This window comes from Mixophyes fleayi, chromosome 6 (genome assembly GCF_038048845.1).
Source record: "Mixophyes fleayi isolate aMixFle1 chromosome 6, aMixFle1.hap1, whole genome shotgun sequence".
Lineage (NCBI taxonomy): Eukaryota > Metazoa > Chordata > Amphibia > Anura > Limnodynastidae > Mixophyes > Mixophyes fleayi.
Genome location: NC_134407.1, coordinates 199,892,252 through 199,910,855, shown reverse-complemented (window position 1 = coordinate 199,910,855; position 18,604 = coordinate 199,892,252). Strand labels below are relative to the sequence as shown.

Here is an 18,604-nt window from a genome sequence, read left to right as displayed (position 1 = left end):
TCTCCCCCCCTATATACAATACACCCAGTCTCCTCTCCCCCCTATATACAATACACCCAGTCTTCTCTCCCCCCCTATATACAATACACCCAGTCTTCTCTCCCCCCCTATATACAATACACCCAGTCTTCTCTCCCCCCCTATATACAATACACCCCAGTCTCCTCTCCCCCCTATATACAATACACCCCAGTCTCCTCTCCCCCCTATATACAATACACCCCAGTCTCCTCTCCCCCCTATATACAATACACCCCAGTCTCCTCTCCCCCCTATATACAATACATCCCAGTCTCCTCTCCCCCCTATATACAATACACCCCAGTCTCCTCTCCCCCCTATATACAATACACCCCAGTCTCCTCTCCCCCTATATACAATACACCCCAGTCTCCTCTCCCCCTATATACAATACACCCAGTCTCCTCTCCCCCCCTATATACAATACACCCCAGTCTCCTCTCCCCCCCTATATACAATACACCCAGTCTCCTCTCCCCCCCCTATATACAATACACCCCAGTCTCCTCTCCCCCCTATATACAATACATCCCAGTCTCCTCTCCCCTCTATATACAATACACCCCAGTCTCCTATCCTCCTATATACAATACACCCCAGTCTCATCTCCCCCTATATACAATACACCCCAGTCTCCTCTCCCCCCTATATACAATACACCCCAGTCTCCTCTCCCCCCTATATACAATACACCCCAGTCTCCTCTCCCCCTATATACAATACACCCCAGTCTCCTCTCCCCCCCTATATACAATACACCCCAGTCTCCTCCCCCCCTATATACAATACACCCCAGTCTCCTCTCCCCCTATATACAATACACCCAGTCTCTTCTCCCCCCCTATATACAATACACCCCAGTCTCCTCCCCCCCCTATATACAATACACCCCAGTCTCCTCTCCACCCTATATACAATACACCCAGTCTTCTCTCCCCCCCTATATACAATACACCCAGTCTTCTCTCCCCCCCTATATACAATACACCCAGTCTTCTCTCCCCCCCTATATACAATACACCCCAGTCTCCTCTCCCCCCTATATACAATACACCCCAGTCTCCTCTCCCCCCTATATACAATACACCCCAGTCTCCTCTCCCCCCTATATACAATACACCCCAGTCTCCTCTCCCCCCTATATACAATACATCCCAGTCTCCTCTCCCCCCTATATACAATACACCCCAGTCTCCTCTCCCCCCTATATACAATACACCCCAGTCTCCTCTCCCCCTATATACAATACACCCCAGTCTCCTCTCCCCCTATATACAATACACCCAGTCTCCTCTCCCCCCCTATATACAATACACCCCAGTCTCCTCTCCCCCCCTATATACAATACACCCAGTCTCCTCTCCCCCCCCTATATACAATACACCCCAGTCTCCTCTCCCCCCTATATACAATACATCCCAGTCTCCTCTCCCCTCTATATACAATACACCCCAGTCTCCTATCCTCCTATATACAATACACCCCAGTCTCATCTCCCCCTATATACAATACACCCCAGTCTCCTCTCCCCCCTATATACAATACACCCCAGTCTCCTCTCCCCCCTATATACAATACACCCCAGTCTCCTCTCCCCCTATATACAATACACCCCAGTCTCCTCTCCCCCCCTATATACAATACACCCCAGTCTCCTCCCCCCCTATATACAATACACCCCAGTCTCCTCTCCCCCTATATACAATACACCCAGTCTCTTCTCCCCCCCTATATACAATACACCCCAGTCTCCTCCCCCCCCTATATACAATACACCCCAGTCTCCTCTCCACCCTATATACAATACACCCAGTCTCCTCTCCCCCCCTATATACAATACACCCCAGTCTCCTCTCCCCCTATATACAATACACCCAGTCTCTTCTCCCCCCCTGTATACAATACACCCCAGTCTCCTCTCCCCCTCCTCTATACAATACACCCCAGTCTCCTCTCCCCCTCCTCTATACAATACACCCCAGTCTCCTCTCCCCCGGGTACAATACACCCAGTCTGGGGTCGGACAGGCCGCTGTCTGTGTGTCTCTATGAGCACCATTGCTCTCCCCTCCTCAGACTCAGCCCCCTTACTGCCGCTCTCCTCCCCCGGCCTCCTCCCACTGACTCTGTGTCTCCTCCCTCACAGCCGTTCTCCCTCAGTGCCAGTCTCCCCTCTCCCCCCTTCTCATGGCTCTGCTCTGTACATCCGGGCCTCCGCTCTCCGCCTGACTCCCCTCCCCGCGCAGAGCGCACCGTGCCCGGCCTCACCCACCACTCCACTCCGCGGCTCCGGCCCGGGCCTACCACGCCCTCCGGACTACTGCTGGGGGCCGGGGCCATGTCTAACCAGGGATCCCGGAGGAACGGACCCGTAAAGCTCCGCCTTACCGGTAAAACACTTATCTTCTCTTAGAGGGTCGCGCCTGCGAACTAGCTGCGGGACTGAGGGCACCAGCGGCCATGGGCCTCGAGTGACCGGCCGGGATGTCTGTAGGCGACAGGCCTGGGATCAGGAGGGGCCAGGCCTCCCCGCACCTTAGGGGTTAATAGGCCGCAATAAGCTGCCCCCCCCCCAACTGTGCAATGTACAGGGGTCTGCAGCCCGTGGGTGGTGTCTGGTATTTCCAGGATGTACGTGTGTATATGGTCACCCCTTCCCGTCCCCCCATTCATGCCTATTACCTACTATGTAGGATAAGGAAGCACCCTCTTCTGTAAATGTGTACCCCAGTAGGTCCCACCCCCATTAATATCAGTGGTTATAGACTAATGCAATAATCAGTGGGCTCCTAAATCTCCCTCTACCCCTCTTGGAAACTAATGCTGTATAAGTCATCCCTACTTTACAAGTGAGGGTGTTCCCTACTCATGTTAAATGTGCCATTGTGGCCCTCCATGTATTGCTTTTTGTAAATTAAAATGGAAAGATCTGGTTCCCCATTTTTGTTTTCATGCCGCTGTGATGTCGCAGGATCCCATGTTTGACAGCTTTTTGCCTCTTCTAGCTTGAGTGGTGATGACTTTGCCCTTGGATGCCAAGCAGCGTTACCCCCCAGATAATCTCTCTCCCCTTCTCCGAAGTGACTCTGGCATGTAGTCAATGTCCCCTATTCAGCAGTGAGTGTGACCTCAGGTCCCACCTTGTCTCTTAACAAGTGATGCTGTGACCCCAAGTGCCCCCATTTGAGAACTAACGTTGTAGCCTCTCAACTTATTAAGTATTACAGTATAGCGTCTCCTTTTGCTGTTTGCATGTTTAATATAGTGTATTCAATGTACAGAGCTTTGTATGTTTACTGTAAATGTTAGATATATAGGGAGGCAATTTGATACACTTGGGGTGTCCAGTTAAAAGATCAATTATTGTGCCATACTACTCCATTGTAGGTTCTAGTACTAGGGAATCTTGTTTTGTGGTCCTAATGCAATTTCAACTTCTATTCTATCCCATAGACTGTAATAATAGATGTATTTATTCCAAATTGTCACATTTAGACATCATTGATCAGGATGTATTATATTGTAATCTCCATACTATGCTATCAAAAACATATATACACCTTAAAATCTATTGTAATAAGCTGCCTCCTCAAATAAGTAGCTCATTTAGAGTATACAGCTACTACCACCTGTTATCCAATTAAATTTAATTATTTGGTTTTGATTTTTCGGACTCCAATGTGCTGTCTAGTTGCTTCCACCCATGCCTCTGGTGCATATGTTAATATATACTGTACATCAGTTAGACTGTATATTATCTGGAGTAGTATAAATACTGTAGGTATAGCGTATGAAACTGCTTAAATGCCAGTAGATATAAAACCGTATAACGTAACACAATAGCAAGAATTTGGAAAAGTTATAAGCGTTGCTTATGGGGAACTAGTCACTTAATTGTGACTAGTTCCCCATTTACTTGATGGTTCAAGCTGCCATTTGTTGCCTTTCCAACAGGAAACTTTGGGCCTTTTATTTTGCTAGGCATCCTGCACCCTTGAGTAACAGAGATCTGCTTACTGCAAAATCTGGAACACCAGATGGTTTGTCCGGAAACAACAATTGTTGTTACAAATTATGATTTTAGGTACATGGTACATGCTCAGTTAAACAATTGGTTTGATTGAATTGACCAATTAGTTACATGGTCCGATCTGGTAAATTTATTGATAACAGCTGGTTGAAAATTTCTAAGCCTCTATTTGTTTTTTGCCAACAATTTGGTGTCCTTAGGGCACCTTACATGAAACAGTACTTGTACTAAAAGTTTGTTTTGTACAATGAAATCTCAGGGTGCATGTCACCAACTTAAAGTATACAGAAACAGTGTATATTTTGTAGCAGTGGGTCATGTCCTTTGTTTCGTTTCAGGTCTCTGGATAAGAACTTCATAACCAACGTTGCATCTTTTTTTTTTCCCATTTATTTTCCAAAGTAAACTGAGATTTAGATATTTCTAATACTGTCTTATACATTGTTTTGTATTTACTACATTAAAACATTTGCTTCACCAGCTGCTATCATTTTCAGGCACACAATATAGATAACGTGGCTTGTTTTCCAAGTATATTTGGAGGTGACCCTAATAGTGTGTCTAGCCATTGTAGCCCGAGGCAGCAACTGAAATGACGCCCTTGATATTTAGATTTAAAAGGCAAATATTGCACTTTGTGAGCATTATTGCAACAGCCACCAAGGTAAATACCATTAATTTTATACTTTTACATAAATAAATCTGTCTTTTTTTTATTTTTTTTTTAATCTTATTTAGCTGCAGCCTGAGACCGTTGTCTGACCCGTGTAGAAATAGTTACACTACAACACTGACAGCAAAACATGTTTTGGAGAACAATTGCTATTGGGTACTCAGTTGATTAGTTGCTCACCTCGTATAAAATGGGTTACTCAATATATGTAGACTGATATACATCCATGGTGCATATAGAAAGAAAGCTTAGCCTGGTTTAATTTATTGAACAAGACTTAAGTGACTTGTGGAGTAATTGAGTTATGGAATGTAAACTTGAAGTTGTTTTATATCTAAAAATGTTAAGAGAATTCTTGTTAGACGATGCTCATCGCAGACATTACTGCGAAACTCCTTTTGCTTCTTCCTGTGTGAACATTACAATATTCACCCAATGCAATGAAATATGGAATGATTTTCCTTATTGTCGGGGAGGAACACATTTATTGAAGGGAAGGGTTGAAAGAAATCGCTTTATATATTTCTGCTATAGCAGTGAAAGCTGTGTAGTTGACAATTTGTTTTGTTTCATTTTTATTGTACACATTCATTCCAGATTATGAAACACAATCAACTATGTTTTGCGTCTTTGGGGAACATTTTAGTTTCTTCACATATTTCTTTATAGCATGCCAGAAATAATGGTTTATGGGTTCCTAAAAGTATGACTTTACAGTGTGTTTGTTGGATAGTCCCAGTGTGTGGCAATGTGGTTAACATTGCTACCTCACAGCACTGGGCTTTATTCCAACCAGGGCTGTGGATTTTTTATATTCTCCATGTGTTTGCGTGGAGTTCCGTTCACACTCCAAAAAACATTAGTAGGTTAATTGGAAATTTGTCCAAATTAACCCTAGTGTCTGTGTATTTGTGTGGTAGAGAATATAGATTGTAAGCTCCATCGGGGCAGGGACTGATGTGAGCGATTATATATTTCTGTAAATTAAATCTGTGAATTAATAAGCAGAAATATTGTCACCCCACAAGATGGCTGGCTTCATTGTGAGTAAGGCCTTTTACCTGTCCTCTTTTCTTTGTGTGATAAGATTACAACTTGCTGTCTACTGTTGCAAAAGATGACTGCAGTCTGCAGTTGCCAGAAATGGTTCTATTACAGGCAACCTGTACACGAGTGGCGGAGACCATCTGTCAGTCTGAGTTACAGAGAAACCAGCACAGGAAAACCACTTCCAAATGCAAAGCATTTTTTGATCGTTAGCCCTTGGCTGATTAATCATGTATGTTGTCTGTGACAGTATAGAATAAGTAATAAATTGGTCATGTAACACTTTACTGGTTTCTGGGTCTCCGGGATTTAGGGTTAGTCACAGGAGGTAATGCTGTCTAGCGATACCTGTTGTGTGTGTGTGTGTGTGTGTGTGTGTGTGTGTGTATCATGTGTGTGTATTATGTGTGAGCCTGGCCTGGAATCTCTATTCCTTGAGGTATGTAGACTGAACTATTCAGCTGTGAAAACAAGCCTTTGTTGTGGATTCCAGTGTCACGCTCCTGTGCTGTAGTAATCCCAGTTTCTGTTGCTCTTGGTGGGCGTGGATTGTGTCCTCTGGAAGGAAGTGGGTTAACAGGAACCGAATTCAAGTGTCCGACATTCCTGGTGTACTACTGGATACGGGGTAACGTCTGGGTGTCGGTGGATGGGTTAAATGGAGTGAGAGAGACTACATTGAAAGGGTGTTGGCAGTGCAGGAGTTAATCTGGCATGACCTGTTCAGTTCATGTTGGTGTCTTAGATCAGCTGTGACTGTATGAAAGATGATCACTCACGGCCTAATTTGACGGAACATGAATATTTTTATTAATTAACAATACAATTTTCTGCCATAAAATTTTTGTAACAGAAAAAAAAAAATGAAGGCTAAATTAAACATTGCTTTGATTGGTTAACAGTCCTGTAAAACTATCTGGCTCATAGTTTTTTTTGCTTAAATTGCTACTATTTAAATTGTAGCATATAGGTCAGTGATGGCTAACCTGTGACACTCCAGGTGTTGTGAAACTACAAGTCCCAGCATGCTCTGCCAGCTATCGGCTAGTTATCTACTGGCCAAGCATACTGGGGCTTGTAGTTTCACAACACCTGGAGTGTCACAGGTTAGCCAACACTGATATAGGTTAAACTGGTATGGCATTTTTAACAGGATTGGTGCTATCTTGTCGGCAGTGAATTGGATAATCTAGCAAGGCTTGCCATTATTGAGGAGGTGCCAGTGATGAATGGTTAAGTGGACAGGGTTTGGTTAATTCAGGTGTCGTGGGCACTGAAAAGGCTAAGCTGATGGGGCCTGTCATTGAAGTCCTGCCATCATGCTAGGTTAAGCTGGTATGGCTTATATAATTGCGGAGGTGTCGGCAGTGCGTGAGTTAAACTGGTATCGCTTGTCTCACTCCTAGGATCCCAGCAGTGAATGGGTTATATAATCAAGTCTGATCACTGAAGTGGCGCAGGCAGTGAATGGGTTACACTGACAAGTCTTGTGTAATAGCAGTCAGCAGTGAACAAGTTGTATAATTGCTGTGGGGCCATTTAGTAGGGAGCCAGGTCTCTTAGTTTCAACATGTGCTGTTAGCTTCGCTTCCTCTTCTGAAGCTGGTATCTGACTTCCACGAGTGAGTGTCCAACGTGCAGACTTGTATTTTAGAAGCCTATCGCTCGGCATTTAGCAAAGCTGAGCGCTATAAAGGTGTAAAAGTATGAAAGCGTCATTATTTTCTGGAAATACACAATGGTGGCAGGAGGGGAGGGGGCTTCATACTGAATGATAAATACTGCATCTCTTGTGCCCTGCCGTCATCGTCTCAGGATCTTTGTCCTGTAATAGACCAGCTGTAAGTTGAGTAACCACCATTCCGTGTCCTTTATCTGAGCATTCCCCAGCCAGTGCCAGCCACGGGGTCCAGCATAATGTCCACCTTTTTTGTGCTGGCCGCTGTGCTAATCATCTGCTGTCTGCACACAATGAAGATGTTTGAGCGATGTCGCGGATTCCTAGTGAAACGAGGAGCTGTGATCTCATGAAGTTTGGTTTGGTCCATAAAACAGTTTGTGTGTGTGTGTTGCACTTTAAAGACCTATAAACCCAGGAAATTAAATATATTCCTCAAGTATGAGTAGAAGAGGGCAGGGTTTTATATAAGAAGCCAGATCTGCCTAATGATCACGTGCTATATGGCCGTAAGGTGTTGTCAGATTGTGGTCAATGTCCAACCATATTATCTGCTATTTCTGTCCATGTCATTGATCCAATTCGGCCAGACCCTCCCTCTCACCTGGGTGGTGGTCACTACCTCCCTGGAGGTAAACCTCTGGCTCTACAGCACGTATCGCTGACATCTGACCACTGAACACAGCTGCCACACAGGGCATTTTTGCCAACAATATGCCAGTCACACATCTGCTGTCTTTGATCCCGCTCTCATTTCGATCCACAAGCTCTTGAGACAAATGCAGGGTTAAAAGTCATATAGCACATGAAATTTGTGTGTCTGTTCAGGAGAAATCCATGCATATGTGATAATTACACCTATCCCATATATTTGCCCAGTATGCATTACTCCCCCCTAACCCGCTCCCCCCCCCCCCCCCCCCGCCCTCGGAGTCGGACTGTATTTTGCAGATGGATCTAGCAGACTGTCTGTCTCCCAGATGTTTTGTGTGTAGAAAGAAAAAATCTTTTTATAATCGGTCCTATTTTTTCCTTTTTTAGTTGAAAAGACATCATACAACCTTTTCTGTGCCAAGGGACTAAATACCATCGCTGTGTGGGGGATGGCAGGATGCTCCGGCAGAAACGGGGTTAAAGTGACGTTTGCACTAGGCCCTCGCACAAAAAATTGCTCAGCAAAACGGCTTCCTCTTCAGTCTAGCACAGATTCTGGGCTCTGGCAGCCCTCCAGCTATCTCTGTGAGCTGGCTGGCCATGGCAGTCATAGGAATTGTTTCTCATGTCCTTTACACTTAGATCGTTAACCCTAAAATACGAGGCACTTTATGTTAAAGAGCATACACAGATACAATGATCCAAGCGCATTGCAAAACTGAAAATATTTTGGGATAAGTATGTTGGGGGAAGCTTTGTATTTTGTATCCCTGTGCACACTAGACTTCCATCCAGTATCACTACCGGGAGCCAATACAATGTCTGATAACACAGGTATCTTGCGTTGTGTTAGGTAAGCTCACATATAATATTATCTTCAATATTCTGGTTTGAGGACTGCTGCTTTATCGGAAAGTGTCAAGATGTCCTTTGACATTGGATGAACCTCTATTTTAGGTTTAGAGTGGTGTCATATGGCCCCACTGGAATATAGCATGCAGTGTTTCCAAAGATGAAGCACTGTGACTTTTAGTTACTCTTTTGTAACTGTCCAGTATAAATACTTACACATGAACGCAGAAGATATATTTATAGGTCTTTGTTTTCATGGTTGCTTGCCTTCCAGTGCAGTTGCCATTGTTTGTCTTCTGTTCTCCGTAATCGCTTTTCTTGTTTTTTTTTGTCAGTCTTATTGAGGTTTGATGATCCTCTCACAATACTTGGGGTCTAAGTTGGTGAGGAGGAATATGTGAGAGAGGTCATAGGGGGGTACAAATAGCAGACACAATCCTAAATTGACCTGTATATTAGACTTGTAAACTTGTTGTTGTTTTTGTATTATGTATCCGCTCTGTTATTTATTGGTATTGCACCAAAACTCCATCCATTCGTTCTGTGAAAGTGGAAACGTTGAATCTTGCACGGGACTGACAAGCCCCCCAAATGTGACATTCAGCGAGCGGTCACACCGTCTGGATTCAATTAGTGTTTTTTTGGGACGGTTTAATGGAAATGGAAAACATTGTGTTGATGGAGTGGAAAGATGACAGGACCTTGTTTGAAGTAAGTCCAGGCCACAATCTTGTTGCTAGCGCCCAGCTATGGTGCACGGAATTCTGCAGCCAAATACAATATTTAGCTATGGCCTTGTGTTTTCTTTTTCAAATAGGCAGAGTTGATTCCCTCTTTCATAAAAGACTCTAGCGAATATTTGACACGGCCGCCTCTTAAGGACTATTAAAACGAAAACACAAGTTGTTCCAGTAAAAGAAGACATCATGTAGCATTCACAAATACATGTGTACACTTTCCCATAACATGACAGATCTGGCGAAGTTTGACATTACACGTATCCTTGTTACGTATCTGACTGGGAGTTATTGCTTCCCGTTATCCGCCATTCCCTGGGTTGTAGGGGGTACTCATTAATGGCAAAATTAAGAATAATACTGTTCAATGTGAAAGGTGGTGAATGAACCCCATAAAGAAAAAAAATACATTTAGTGAGCAATCTTACGGTGGCTCAGTGGTTAGCACTTCTGCCTCACAGCACTGGGGGTCATGAGTTCAATTCCCGACCATGGCCTTATCTGTGTGGAGTTTGTATGTTCTCCCCATGTTTGCGTGGGTTTGCTCCAGGTGCTCCGGTTTCCTTCCACACTCCAAAAACATACTAGTAGGTTAATTGACTGCTATCAAAATTGACCCTAGTCTGTGTGTCTGTGTATGTTAGGGAATTTAGACTGTAAGCTCCAATGGTGCAGGGACTGATGTGAGTTCTCTGTACAGCGCTGCGGAATCAGTGGCGCTATATAAATAAATGGTGGTGATGACGAATCTTTAAATACATGAAGCAGTTGTGGTTTCACATTACTCCAAAACGAAGAGAAAATCTGCCACTCCTAAAATGAAATCTCATTTAGTCACATTTAAAAATGACTTTAACCATTTTTTTAAATTTTTTTTTTTCAGTTTTGTTGTTGTTGCTATAAACCAACTTTAAAAAAAATGAAGCTTTGTTTAGAATAAGAACATTTAAGGAAATGTGTGTACTTTAATGACACATTTGGGTGCACATAAGAAAAAGTCATCCCCTCTGCTCAAGCCTTATCAATCTCTACAGTTGTAAGAAATTCTTGATATATGTGCAACTTTTCACTTTGTCTGTATTAGTCTTATATGTAAATGAAACTAGATTTAGGTAGACCATTGTGAGTGTGGATCTGCCCTGCTTATGTGTCTCATTCTCTAGCTGGGGATCCTTGTGTTTTGGATCCTGCGATGTCTTGCTTACAAATTTCCCTGCTTATCTGTGTGTGGCGGCCCTAGGAATTGGCATTGTGTGGTTACTTTCTGTTATGGATGATGCCTTCTTTTTACTTGAATGCAACAAAGATAAATTTTCGACTGAAATATAATTCTTATATATATATATTTGTGACTGGATGGCTTTGCTTGCTCCAAGTAGTCTGCCGTTACTGAAGACTCACTGGAGCCACTTGGCCAAAGCAGTCGCTCACTTGATGTGTCAACTACTCCATACTTGGTGCCCACTCTTGTCCAAGAAAAGTCACTTAGCCCTGTCTCTAAAAATGCCGGACTTGTGCTGACTGTGCACACAATAAAACAATTTATCTGCTTCCCCATGAATGTTAGTACCCTTACATGGTATATTGTTGTGCGATACCCTCTTCTTCTTTTGGAAAGAAGGCTGGTAGAACTTCTCCAGTGTCAAGAGACTTTGGTCCCTTCTTCTGTTCACGTAATATTTCTTTCAGATTATCTCTTTATTAAGCTCCGCTTCGGTATTACATCTGTGAGCGCTCGCATGCGCTTCATAAGACTCGTGCCCTGGTCTTGATCTGTCAAACATGATGCTATAACTATAGTTGTAATATTTGGACGAGGGAACTACGGTGTGTTTGCGTACCTGTTAAAACAGAGGTAGACAGCCTGTGGCTCCCCAGCACGTGAGGAACTACAAGTCCCAGGATGCCCCTCCAGCATGTGACACATGGGTTATGACACTTAAATACACTTGGTGAACAGAAGTCACAATTGAGAGGGAAACGCTTGTTTAAAAAAAAATATGTATGGTTAGCTATTTGCCGGTCATGTGACTGTCACATGACCGGCAGAGGGATAAGGGGAGTTGTAGTTGGCAAGATGAATGCAGCACAACGTATGTGATGGCTATGGTAGCGTTGTGTAAGCTGTAATTGCAGTAATTTCTGGTCTTTATCATTCACTACACATATTTGGTGATGTCTTTCATCCCTGGCTGACTAACCCCACTGTGATTTTCTGTTTTAATGCTTTTATGCTTCCCCTTTGAATCACAAAATATCTTTCAATGTCATGACATGATTAAGTAGACACTGTGCCACATTCCTGCTCAGATGTTTCCTTGCTCTACTCAAAACTTCTTCCAGTCGCCCCAGAGCACCAAAAAAAAAATGCGCAAATCCTGATTTCGGAAAAATAACATAACAGGCTTTTTCTACAACTCTATTTTTCTCCTGCTAACTTTTTCTGCATTTTAAATATATATAATAAAATGTTAATTGCACAGAAGAAAGCTTTAATTACTGCATTAGCCGCATTAAGAGAAAAACCATTTGCCACAGACACTCCTTAATTGTGAGCAATAATGGATTTGCCAAGACTGTTTAAATTCCAGCTGGTCCCTGGAGTGTGTTTGAGAAGAGGTTAGAGGTAAGAATGCGGGAGAAAGCCTTTTGTCCTGCATAAATTTGGCACAAATAGGTTTTTTTTTATTAAGAGAGCAAGTGACGACAGCTGAAAAATAGGGCAAGAGATTTGTTTTGTTTTCTTGCGCCACTTTGTTTCTTAATATTGGTGGTGTAGAGGCAATCTATGTTTATTTAACGCGCGTACAGATACTTAAAATGTACTTTGGAGAAGTTTGACCAACTAGTGGTTTCATAGGAAAAGGAACTGGTTTAATTATGATGCTGCTGACCTGTCCGCCCGCTATAATGTACATCATCAACATTTATTTATGTAGCGCCAGCAAAATTCTGTAGCGCTCTACAATTGGGATAGCATAATAATTAATTAGTGTATTTGACGTGTTTAAAAATCACTTTGCTTATCACTGACATATAACTGGAACACCTGCTTTTTCTGCAAGATATGTCTCGCAAACAGGACGGCGTCTAGTCTTTCAGCTGACACAAGTGCACACATATAAATAAACTTTCCCCGCCGGCCCGTCAGGTGTAGTGAATTACAAGTCCACTTACAAGAAGATGCCTTGCAGAATGCAGCCCCCAGAGGCAGGAACTCGGCCAAATGGGAAATGATTCACCGTCTCTGAATGAAGAGAGAGTGGAGGGAAGGTTTCCTGGCTCTGGGTACGGCGCACACATAGCAAGTAGCAGCGATGGCTGTGCTTTTCTGTGATTTATATTAATCACCGTTAGATTTTGCTTTTCTGAATGGAGTATAATATTTACAATTAGGTAGGGAGAGAAACCGTACAGAAATGATTTGTCAGAACATACTTCTGTCTACATTGTATATAATTCTGGTCTCTGTATTTGTCACCAAATTCATCCTGTCCTGCACCTGATCTACCCCCTCTTTATCCTCGCTCATCCTCCTGTCCTATCCTGCACCTGATCTACCTCCTCTTTCTCCTCACTCATCATCCTGCCCTGTCCTGTACCTGATCTACCTCCTCCTACTCCTCACTCATCCTCCTGCCCTGCACCTGATCTACCTCCTCTCTCCTCACTCATAATCCTGCCCTGTCCTACCTCCTCTCTCTCCTCACTCATCATCCTGCCCTGTCCTGTACCTGATCTACCTCCTCCTACTCCTCACTCATCATCCTGCCCTGTCCTGCATCTGATCTACCTCCTCTCTCCTCGCTCATCCTCCTGTCCTGCACCTGATCTACTTCCTCTCTCTCCTCACTCATCCTCCTGCCCTGTCCTGTACCTGATCTACCTCCTCTCTCTCCTCACTCATCATCCTGCCCTATCCTGCACCTGATCTACCTCCTCTTTCTCCTCACTCATCATCCTGCCCTGTCCTGTACCTGATCTACCTCCTCCTACTCCTCACTCATCCTCCTGCCCTGTCCTGCACCTGATCTACCTCCTCTCTCTCCTCTCTCTCCTCACTCATCCTCCTGCCCTGTCCTGTACCTGATCTATTTCCTCCTCCTCGCTCATCCTCCTGCCCTGCGCCTGATCTACCCACTCTCTCTCCTCACTCATCCTCCTGCCCTGTCCTGCACCTGATCTACTTCCTCCTCCTCGCTCATCCTCCTGCCCTGCGCCTGATCTACCCACTCTTTCTCCTCCCTCTTCCTCCTGCCCTGTCCTGCACCTGATCTACCTCCTCTTTCTCCTCGCTCATCCTCCTGCCCTGCACCTGATCTACCCCCTCTTTATCCTCGCACATCCTTCTGCCCTGTCCTGCACCTGATCTACCTCCTCTCTCTCCTCGCTCATCCTCCTGCCCTGCGCCTGATCTACCCCCTCTTTATCCTCGCTCATCCTCCTGCCCTGTCCTGCACCTGATCTACCCCCTCTTTATCCTCGCTCATCCTCCTGCCCTGTCCTGCACCTGAGCTACCTCCTCTTTCTCCTCGCTCATCCTCCTGCCCTGCACCTCATCTACCTCCTCCTTCTCCTCGCTCATCCTGCCCTGTCCTGCACCTGATCTACCCCCTCTTTGTTCTCACTTAATTCATTGAGGTTACAGCAGTCAGTAGTATATGGGAAAACTGTTCACTAAACAGATGAGGTGTAATTAAATGTGAACATGCTGTGCAATCCATTATGTACATAAATAATATTGTGGTTACTGCCTTGCCATGGGTGTGCTAACTTGCACTTATTGTGTACTAAATATGTTCTATAAAAGTGTTCCTGTATTTTAAAGTGACATGCCGTATTTATGGCATTAATAAAATGAGTAACATATTTGTAGTTGCTGAGTATTGGGGGATATTCTCCCCGTTATGTATTTAGCTACACACAAGCATGTACCCCACTTTAAAGGAAATAAATCTCACAACATGGAGCATATAGACTGATATGTGATTTTGGGACATTTACAGGTTCCAATTTAATATGGGCTCTGGTTCAAGTAAATCAATGACCTACAAACACGTGAAATTGAAAGTTGAGAGCTGGAAATATCCCAGTCTACTTGCAGGTTTTGGTCCAGACTAACATTGGTAATATGTGTGTGCATTTTATATCTGAGATCCCAGAGACTGTTTATCCATCATATTGTGGTCCCTGCACTGTGGCACCAGAGTGTTAGGAAATGTAATCACAACTCTTCCTAGTGGCTTTTCCTCTCTCTATCCCCTTCTCCCCCTGTGTCTCCTCCTGGCCGGCAGAGCAGGAGGAGCTGTCCGGAAGTGCTTTGTCTGTGCTGAAACAATGCTGTGAAGCTGATGTTTAAGACGGAGTCTAAACAAATGTAACGTCTGCAGTCAGAGGAAGAAGACCATCTCTGCTCCCCGTCAGTCATTAGCAGTTTGGTCCTGAGCCGCCCTGTTGCTGCAGCCATCGGGCCCCTTTTACAAAGTAGGACCCTTCAGATCCTGGAATTATACAATTATTGGATGGGTTAAAGACCCAAGGGAGGACTTGTGTCCAACAAAAGCCCATAGGATGCAGCAAAACAAGCTAATTCCCCCACTAGCTGGAGATGCAAATTACTAAAATGCCCTATGGGAAAACCTTGGCTGTATATATGGATCACGCATTATCCATGCTAATCTGTATAGCTGGGTAATGTAGATAATATTATAAGAGGAAGGTCGCAGCGCTACAACCCCCTTGAAAACTGATCTACTTGTGTAAAAATTAATTTTACTATAGTATTAGATTTTCATTATGCTGAGTGTTTCATGTGATTTCTAAATTGGAAGGTACAAATTAAAATGTTAAGTATATAGGTAAGATGTTTTCACCATTATTGTAAAGGGACACTAGGATGCATGAGTTTTTTTTTTTTTTCCTTTTTTTAAATGTAGTGTATGACTGGAGTAAGGAGGTTCATTGGTAAGGCCATGGTAAGCCTGGAAATGATCCAGATGGTAGAGCTGGGCGACTGTCAGATCTTGGTTGATTTGGTTGTCTTTGTCCATTCATTCATGTAGCCAGTTTCATGCTGCATAGTCTATATACTGTTCTGTCAGTTTGCTGGTGCTGTCGGCATCTATTGCTTGGAATAATAGGGTAACGTGACGGGGAAAATTCTGAAATTTATTTACATCTTTATCCTCCTAAAACGGCTATTGACTGTCATACATCTAAAGGTTTAGTTGAAACAGCCATTTTCACGCCGATGTCCCAGTTTTCATGCTGTAGCCAATTTTTAATTTTGAATGTAGTTTTATTTGATTGAAAGCCATGTACATTAGGTTAGGTTGTGTGCACAGTGGGATGAAAGTGCATTTAAGTGTTGGCTCCCTTTGTTACATGCCGGGTCTGACCTGGTTTAGGACCGTCCCTGGTTTTCATCCCTCATAAATGATAGGTACATTTTGCAACTGCTGTGCTAATGTCCTGCAGCTTCCTGTGCTCCCTGATTTATCATTATGGCTTTCTACTGAATATTCCTGCAAATTACATTTATAAACGCCCCTAAGTGCAAATAGATCACACATGGGGTTGCCCAGAGGAATCCATTTAATCTACCAATACTTAATACCAACATTTAATCTACCAATACTTTGTATCATTAAATTATTTTCAGTTGAGAACGTGATTAAATAAGGGTTAACTGCCTCCCCCCTCTAAACCGCTCCATGAATTGCTGATTTCCGATGTTAATCACAGTGATGAACAAGCTATTGTGGTATGTTTGGCTGGGTGATAATGTCTGAATGTTTTAATAACTGCTTAACTGCTTCAGTGACCATGCACACTGCTTCCCGTTACTCTATCAACCAAAATTGAGGGTGGGGGAGGGTTAAACCTGCCCCTGTACCCCTCCATAGGTGGCTGTTCTCCTTGTACACCAGTGGTTGTGAGTTATAGTGATAGGTTTGATGGGCGATCTGTCGGTCCCTCCTTACCTGTCACCTGGTGCCTGCAGCAATATTACTTTGTAACTGTGTTTTACTGTGTATTTACTTGTCTCCCTGGTTCAGTGCAACAATTCTATCTTATTTGTGTTTTCCATTTAATAGGAAATCTTGTTCTTGATTAGTAAAATGGATTTTGTAATTTGTTTTTGGTTTTTTTCAACAAAAACATTTGTTAATTGTTTCCCCCAGTGTATCACTTTGGTGGGGACCATTCCTCAGGGATTCCAGCCAATGGACTATACTGTTAGACATGTAGCTGGAGCAGAGAAGGGTGTGAGATTTAAATGGACATAAGGTGCGTGCTGCTTGTTACACCAGGATCTGCAGATATCTCATAAGGTGCCACCAGTATTACATGCTGGCCGTCCTAACAGCCTAGGCTAAGTCTGCGCTTTTCATCCTATTTAACGGGGCAGTCAGGAATCCGTTAACACGGGGATTCAATGGACGGTCCTGTACCAAAGCAATACACAAGGGGTAGTTAATAAAGACAGGGCTGTTAACGGTCCATTGAAAGGCAGCGTTTGTAGTGAGCCTTAGCAGATCGCTGTCTGTCTTCATTGATCAGGGCAGTCCTATCTGGAGGGATGTTGAGCGGGCACAGTCTTTTGTCCTAATAAACCAGTGATCATACATACAAACGCCGCCTTGTTGCGGTCATGGCTGTCCCTTACATGTGGTTTGCGTGTTTTGAACACATGAGTAAGAGTGTTAGAGAATCCTCAAAGTCAGGTGTGTCCGCAAAAAAATTCTGCTGTACGTACTGCGTTGGCCGGCGCTTAAATCCTACATAAGTTTACTGTATTTTCATTATCGTCATCGTCACCATTTATTTATATAGCGCCACTAATTCCACAGCGCTGTACAGAGAACTCACTCACATCAGTCCCTGCCCCATTGGGGCTTGCAGTCTAAATTCCCTAACACACGCACAGAGTTAATATTTGGTTTTATTGTCCCATATAGTCCAGAACACATTGGGTAAAGCTGTTCCTGGGATACACCTGTACGGTCAGTCTGAATGTATGCCGTGATTGGGCCTCTCTATGTCCAGCACTTACCTCTGCCCCAGTCCAGCTGGCTGCCTAGCTGGTAAACACCCCCCTCTTCTCCTGAATTCTAGGAATTACATGTACAAAGCTCCCCCTCCCCCTCCTCCTCCCTTCTCTCAGCAAAACTGCAGTCGCCTCTCTTACTTTTCCTTTTGGTTTTTTAGCCTGTAATCAGCAGTCTGGTATGGCAAATATTTCCATCCTGAGCATCAGTCCGGAGCCTTTCCCCTCCTCTCCCTCCCACTCTGCAAGGCAGACAGTGGAACTCCCTACACACTGATAGCTCTTCAGCCTTTCTGTGCATGGCCCGTATTTAATTTATGGTTAACACATTGTTTATTTTAATTTTTTGCACTACCTAGATGGTTTTATTTAGTTTTTGTTTTTTTTGGGGTTGGGGCGATTTGCTATATACTATGCTTGAAAAGTCATCCAAAAAACGCAGTAGTTGTATTGGGCTCTTGCAATGCAGGTCTAGTAGGTACAGTTGTCCACTGATGATTGACTGGGGATGGGTCTTGTTGATTAAACAGGGATAACAAGGCTGCTAATAATAGTCTTACAGAGCATTCTCAGAACTTTTTCTGCAATGTCAGGGAAAACTGTTGAATGGAATATTCCTGTATAAGAAAATAAGAGATCACAAAGTACCTTCCGCATGTCTGGTGTGTGGCTGTAGCGGCTTGGTCTGAAAACCACACAAAGAACATTACACTGCAGTTTCCAGAGCTTGCTTTTAGTAAATGTGTGTTGGAAATGACGTGACACTCGTGTATAATTTGCACGTTTATTGATGGCTATTCATCATCATCATCATTTATTTATATAGCGCCACTAATTCCGCAGCGCTGTACAGAGAACTCGCT

The 18,604-nt window shown here is 43.7% G+C and overlaps 1 protein-coding gene across 6 annotated transcripts in view; it reads left to right on the top strand.

The window, feature by feature from the left end:
- Positions 1-2,146: 2,146 nt before the first annotated feature.
- Positions 2,147-18,604, top strand: part of SMURF2 (SMAD specific E3 ubiquitin protein ligase 2) — a 54,977-nt gene continuing 38,519 nt past the window's right edge. For 3 of the 6 annotated variants that reach the window (XM_075178008.1, XM_075178007.1, XM_075178005.1), the window contains exon 1: positions 2,147-2,410. In XM_075178008.1, coding sequence (XP_075034109.1) covers positions 2,359-2,410 — 52 coding nt within the window. In that variant the 5' untranslated portion in view covers positions 2,147-2,358. The remainder of the gene's footprint in view (positions 2,411-18,604) is intronic. The other 3 variants (XM_075178011.1, XM_075178010.1, XM_075178009.1) reach the window with 1 other exon arrangement.